Raw genomic sequence first — 7,032 nt, 5'->3', positions numbered from 1 at the left:
GGTCGGCAGCGTGGCGCTGGTGGAGATGCTGAACCGCTCGAACCTGGTGGCCCTGGTGGGGGGGGGCAGCACCCCCAAGTACCCCGAGGCGTCCGGTGAGGGGGGACCCCAAGAAAGGGGGGGCATAAAATAAACGGGGGGACCCCAGGAAAGGGGGGACATAAAATAAACGGGGGGGACCCCAAGAAAGGGGGGGCATAAAATAAACGGGGGGATCCCAGGAAAGGGGGGGCATAAAATAAATGGGGGGATCCCAAGGAAGGGGGGGCATAAAATAAACGGGGGGATCCCAGGAAAGGGGGGGCATAAAATAAATGGGGGGACCCCAAGAAAGGGGGGGCATAAAATAAACGGGGGGATCCCAGGAAAGGGGGGGCATAAAATAAATGGGGGGACCCCAGGAAAGGGGGGGCATAAAATAAATGGGGGGACCCCAAGAAAGGGGGGGCATAAAATAAACGGGGGGACCCCAAGAAAGGGGGGGCATAAAATAAACGGGGGGACCCCAGGAAAGGGGGGGCATAAAATAAACGGGGGGACCCCAAGGAAGGGGGGGCATAAAATAAACGGGGGGACCCCAAGGAAGGGGGGGCATAAAATAAACGGGGGGACCCCAAGAAGGGGGGGGGCATAAAAGGGGGGGCACAAAGGGGGGTGTAAAATAAAAGGGGGGTCAATAACGGGGACCCCCCCCAGTGCTGATCTGGGACGACGCCAGGGAGGGCAAGGACAAACTGGTGCTGGAGTTCTCCTTCCCCAGGCCCGTGCTGGGCGTCCGCATGCGGCCGGATAAGTGAGAGCTGCCCCATAGCCCCCCACTGCACCCCATTGTACCCCACTGCACCCCATAACCACCTCGTAACATCCCATTGCACCCCAGAACCACCCCATTGTACCCCATTGCACCCCATAACTGCCCCACTGCACCCCAGAACCACCCCATTGCACCCCAGAACCACCCCATTGCACCCCATAAACACCCCATTGCACCCCCATTGCACCCCATAACCACGCCATTGCACAGCCATAACCCACCCTATTGAACCCCCATTGCAGCCCCATAAGCCCCCCACTGCCCCCCATTGCATCCCCATAAACCCCCCCATTGCCCCCCATGAATCCCCCATTTCCCCCTATTGCCCCCCATAGTCCCCCCATTGCTCCCCCATAAACCCCCCATTGCCCCTCATAACCCCCAATTGCCCCCATAATCCCCCCATTGCTCCCCCATAACCCCCAATTGCCCCCCATAACCCCCAATTGCCCCCATAATCCCCCCATTGCTCCCCCATAACCCCCAATTGCCCCCCATAATCCCCCCCTTGCCCCCCAGGTTGGTCGTGGTGCTCCAGACCCGCATCTACGTCTTCTCCTTCCCCCACAACCCCACCAAGCTCTTTGAGTTCGAGACCCGTGACAACCCCAAAGGTGGGGGGGTTATGGGGGGCAATGGGGGGGTAATGGGGGGCAGTGGTGGGGGTTATGGGGGCAATGGGGGGCTTTGGGGCTGAAATGGGGGTGTAATGGGGATGCAATGGGGGTGTTTGGGGTGCAATGGGGGTTATGGGGATGCAATGGGGGGTTATGGGGGTTATGGGGATGCAATGGGGATGCAGTGGGGGTTATGGGGATGCAATGGGGATGCAATGGGGGGTTATGGGGATGCAATGGGGATGCAATGGGGGTTATGGGGATGCAATGGGGGGTTATGGGGGTGCAATGGGGGGTTATGGGGATGCAATGGGGGGTTATGGGGGTGCAATGGGGATGCAATGGGGGGTTATGGGGATGCAATGGGGGGTTATGGGGATGCAATGGGGATGCAATGGGGGGTTATGGGGGTGCAATGGGGGGTTATGGGGATGCAATGGGGATGCAATGGGGGGTTATGGGGGTGCAATGGGGATGCAATGGGGGGTTATGGGGATGCAATGGGGGGTTATGGGGGTGCAATTGGGGGTTATGGGGGGGTCCATTTCTAATCCCCCCCCAGGGCTCTGTGAGCTCTGCCCCAGCCCGGACAAGGCGCTCTTGGTGTTCCCGGGGCACAAATGTGGGAGCCTCCAACTGGTGGTGAGCGGGGGGGGGGCAATGGGGGCTCCTCACCCCTGTGACACCCCCCCCCCCGGCAGGGCATGGGGTTGGTACAGCCCAAAGCGCTGGGGGCAATGGGGGGGGCTGGGAGATACCAAAGGCACAATAAAGGGGGGACCCCAAAGTAAAGGGGGGGTTGGGAGGTACCATAGCCCCAGTGGGGGATGCTGGGATGTACCATAGCCCCAACACGGGATGCTGGGATGTACCATAGCCCCAATGGGGAGTGCTGGGATGTACCATAGCCCCAATGGGGGGTGCTGGGATGTACCATAGCCCCAATGGGGAGTGCTGGGATGTACCATAGCCCCAATGGGGGATGCTGGGATGTACCATAGCCCCAATGGGGAGTGCTGGGATGTACCATAGCCCCAATGGGGAGTGCTGGGATGTACCATAGCCCCAATGGGGGGTGCTGGGATGTACCATAGCCCCAATGGGGGGTGCTGGGCTGTACCATAGCCCCAGTGGGGGATGCTGGGATGTACCATAGCCCCAATGGGGGATGCTGGGATGTACCATAGCCCCAATGGGGAGTGCTGGGATGTACCATAGCCCCAGTGGGGGATGCTGGGATGTACCATAGCCCCAATGGGGTGTGCTGGGATGTACCATAGCCCCAATGGGGGGTGCTGGGATGTACTATAGCCCCAACGGGGGATGCTGGGATGTACCAAAGCCCCAATGGGGGGTGCTGGGATGTACCATAGCCCCAGTGGGGGATGCTGGGATGTACCATAGCCCCAATGGGGTGTGCTGGGATGTACCATAGCCCCAATGGGGGGTGCTGGGATGTACCATAGCCCCAATGGGGGGTGCTGGGATGTACCATAGCCCCAATGGGGGATGCTGGGATGTACCATAGCCCCAATGGGGGGTGCTGGGATGTACCATAGCCCCAATGGGGGGTGCTGGGATGTACCATAGCCCCAATGGGGGATGCTGGGATGTACCATAGCCCCAATGGGGGATGCTGGGATGTACCATAGCCCCAATGGAGGATGCTGGGATGTACCATAGCCCCAATGGGGGATGCTGGGATGTACCATAGCCCCAATGGGGGGTGCTGGGATGTACCATAGCCCCAATGGGGGATGCTGGGATGTACCATAGCCCCAATGGGGGATGCTGGGATGTACCATAGCCCCAATGGGGGATGCTGGGATGTACCATAGCCCCAATGGGGGATGCTGGGATGTACCATAGCCCCAATGGGGGATGCTGGGATGTACCATAGCCCCATCGGGGGTCCCTCCGCCCCCCAGGACCTGGCCGTGGCGCGGCCCGGGACGTCGCGGGCGCCGGCTCTGATTGGCGCGCACCAGAGCGAGGTCGCGTGCGTGGCGCTGAGCCCCACGGGGGCGCTCCTGGGCTCGGCCTCGCGGCGCGGGACCCTCATCCGGGTCTTCTGCAGCCAGAGCAGGGCCCGGCTCCTGGAGCTGCGGAGGGGAACGGACCCGGCCACCGTGCACTGGTACCCATGGGGGGCGATGGGGGGCAATGGGGTGATGGAGGCATGGGGGGTAATGGGGCATGGGGGTCAATGGGGAATGGGGGTCAATGGGGGAATGGGGGTCAATGGGGGAATGGGGGTCAATGGGGAATGGGGGTCAATGGGGGAATGGGGGTCAATGGGGAACGGACCCGGCCATCGTGCACTGGTACCAATCAATGGGGCCAATGGGGGCCAGTGGGAGCTCAATGGGGGTCAGTGGGAGCTCAGTGGGGTCAATGGGAGCTCAATGAGGGCAACGGGGCTCAATGGGAGCTTAATGGAGGTCAATGGGGTCTCATCGGGGGTCAATGGGACCTCAATGTGTCCTCAGTGGGGGTCAATGGGACCTCAATGGGGTCTCATTGGGGGTCAATGGGACCTCGATGGGACTTCAATGGGAGCTCAGTGGGGTCTCATTGGGGGTCAATGGAGCTCAATGCGTCCTCAGTGGGGGTCAATGGGGTTCAATGGGTCCTCATTGAGGGTCAATGGGGCTCAATGGGTCCTCAGTGGGGGTCAATGGGGCTCAATGGCCCCCCCACCCCCCCCAGCCTCGCTTTCAGCCCGGACTCCTCCTTCCTGTGCGCGGTCAGCGACAAAGGCACCGGTCACGTGTTCGCGCTGCGGGACACGCGGCTCAACCGGCGCTCGGCGTGAGGGGGACGGAAAGGGGGGGAAGAACCCAAATGGGGGGGGTGAAACCAAAATGGGGGGGGTGAAACCAAAAGGGGGGGGATGAAGCCAAATGGGGGGGGTGAAACCAAAATGGGGGGGGGTGAATCCAAATGGGGGGGGGTGAAACCAAAATGGGGGGGGATGAAACCAAAATGGGGGGGGTGAATCCAAATGGGGGGGGTGAAACCAAAATGGGGGGGGTGAAACCAAAATGGGGGGGGGATGAAGCCAAATGGGGGGGGTGAACCCAAATGGGGGGGGAAGAACCCAAATGGGGGGGGTGAAACCAAAATGGGGGGAGAATGAACCAAAATGGGGGGGGATGAACCCAAATGAGGGGGGTGAAACCAAAATGGGGGGGGGATGAACCCAAATGGGGGGGGATGAACCCAAAATGGGGGGGAATGAACCTAAAAATGGCAAAAATGGGATGGGAATGGGAGAAATGGGGGGAATGAGCCCAAAATGGGGGGGGAGGAAGCCTTAAAGTGTGGGGGGGGGAATGGTAAAAAAGGGGAGAATGAGCCCAAACTGGGGGGGGGGAAACACCCATTAACATGGGGTGGGAATGGTAAAAGGGGGGGGGAAATGACCCCAAATTGAGCTGGAAGCAGGGACTTGGGGGTGATTTTGGGGTCCCCCCCCCAGCCTGGCCCGCGTGGGGAAGGTGGGGCCGGTGCTGGGCCCCTACGTGGAGTCCCAGTGGTCCCTGGCCACGTTCTCGCTGCCGCCCGAGGCCGCCGCCGTCTGCGCCTTCGGCCGGGGGGGGCGGAGCCCCAGCTCCGTGGTGGGTGAGTGACCCAGGCCACGCCCACAGGGTCCGTCCGGCCACGCCCACTGCGCTCCTTGGGACGCCCCTGGTCCGGCCCTAATCCCGCCCACTGCACCCTTAGCAACGCCCCTCTTGGGTCCTAACCCCGCCCACTGAGCCCATCAGGCCACGCCCACTTTGGGTCCTTGCTCTGTCCTTAGACCACGCCCATATCAGGTCCTGAGCCCGCCCACCGCGCCCTCAGGTCACTCCCGCTGTCTGGTCTGGCCCCGCCTACTGCGCTATTAGGCCCCGCCCCACCCTCTGTTGTCCGCGCCCCCATTCTCTGACCACGCCCCGTTTTAAACCATTGGGAGGGGGGGAGGGACCCGAAATGTGGGAGGGGGATGGAAATGGGGGGAGGGGGCGCCCCCGGAAGTGGGGGAGGAGCAAACCAAACCCCCCCTCCCCCCCCGCAGCCGTTTGCGCCGATGGAACCTTCCACAAGCACGTGTTCAGCCCCGACGGGAACTGCAACCGCGAAGCCTTCGACGTCTTCCTAGACATCTGCGACGACGACGACTTCTGAGCGCCCCCAAAACCACCGGAAACAGCCCCAAAACTGCCCCAAAACAGCCCCAAAATCACCTCCAAAACAGCCCCAGAATCACCCCAAAACAGCCCCAGAATCACCTCCAAAACAGCCCCAGAATCACCCCAAAACAGCCCCAAAATCACCCCAAAACAGCCCCAAAATCACCCCAAAACAGCCCCAGAATCACCCCAAAACAGCCCCAAAATCACCCCAAAACAGCCCCAGAATCACCTCCAAAACAGCCCCAAAATCACCTCCAAAACAGCCCCAAAATCACCTCCAAAACAGCCCCAAAATCACCTCCAAAACAGCCCCAGAATCACCCCAAAACAGCCCCAAAATCACCTCCAAAACAGCCCCAAAATCACCTCCAAAACAGCCCCAAAATCACCTCCAAAACAGCCCCAAAATCACCTCCAAAACAGCCCCAAAATCACCTCCAAAACAGCCCCAAAATCACCTCCAAAACAGCCCCAGAATCACCCCAAAACAGCCCCAAAAACACCCCAAAACAGCCCCAAAATCACCACCAAAACAGCCCCAAAATCACCTCCAAAACAGCCCCAAAATCACCTCCAAAACAGCCCCAAAATCACCTCCAAAACAGCCCCAAAATCACCTCCAAAACAGCCCCAAAATCACCTCCAAAACAGCCCCAAAATCACCTCCAAAACAGCCTCCAATCACCCCAAAACCAACCCAGAACAGCCCCAAAATCACCCCCAAAACAATCCCCAATCACCCCAAAACCCACCCAGAACAGCCCCAAAATAACCCCCAAATCATGTCAAAACCCACCCAGAACAGCCCCAAAATCACCCTAAAATCACCCCAAAACCCACCCAGAACAGCCCCAAAATCACCCTAAAATCACCCCAAAACCCACCCAGAACAGCCCCAAAATCACCCTAAAATCACCCCAAAACCCACCCAGAACAGCCCCAAAATCACCCTAAAATCACCCCAAAACCCACCCAGAACAGCCCCAAATCAGCCAAAACACCAAACCCACCAACTCCAAAATCACCCTGAAACCCCCAAACCAGGCCCCAGAGCACCCAAAGCCACAAACCCAGCCAAAACTACCCCAAAATCATCCAAACCAACCCAAAAATCACACAAAATCACCCAACCAGCCCCAAATCCACCCAAAAGTACCCAAAATCACCCCAAACTCCACCAACCCAAGCCCAAAATCACCAAAAATCACCCCAAAACACCCAAGGAAACCCCAAATACCCCCGACCCCTCCCCCACGGACCCCCCTCACTCTCCTGCTCTTTTATTTCGCCGTCGTACAAAGAAGTGAATTAAAAACTCCTTTAAGGGGGGGGCGGGGCCTTAAAAAGTGGGGTCCCCCCCCCCCGGGACCCCCCGTTAAGGCTGGTGGTTGGGGGGATCCCCCCCCCTTTACCCCTTCAC

General features: G+C 59.6%; 1 protein-coding gene across 1 annotated transcript; it reads left to right on the top strand.

The window, feature by feature from the left end:
- Positions 1–4: 4 nt before the first annotated feature.
- WDR45 (WD repeat domain 45) lies at positions 5–5,604 on the top strand (the record flags this gene model as incomplete). Its single annotated transcript, XM_057425616.1, has 8 exons — positions 5–95; positions 697–793; positions 1,334–1,428; positions 1,994–2,073; positions 3,360–3,568; positions 4,141–4,242; positions 4,913–5,055; positions 5,495–5,604. Coding segments are annotated over 8 exons (927 nt in total), but the record flags the coding sequence as incomplete, so codon positions are not given.
- Between the last annotated feature and the right edge of the window lie 1,428 nt (positions 5,605–7,032).

Source organism: Pezoporus wallicus, unplaced genomic scaffold, assembly GCF_028554395.1.
Source record: "Pezoporus wallicus isolate ANWC-B61680 ecotype Strahan unplaced genomic scaffold, APGP_CSIRO_Pwel_v1 contig_13369, whole genome shotgun sequence".
Lineage (NCBI taxonomy): Eukaryota > Metazoa > Chordata > Aves > Psittaciformes > Psittacidae > Pezoporus > Pezoporus wallicus.
Note: the sequence above shows the minus strand (reverse complement) of the source record. Positions and strands in the feature narration are given on the sequence as shown.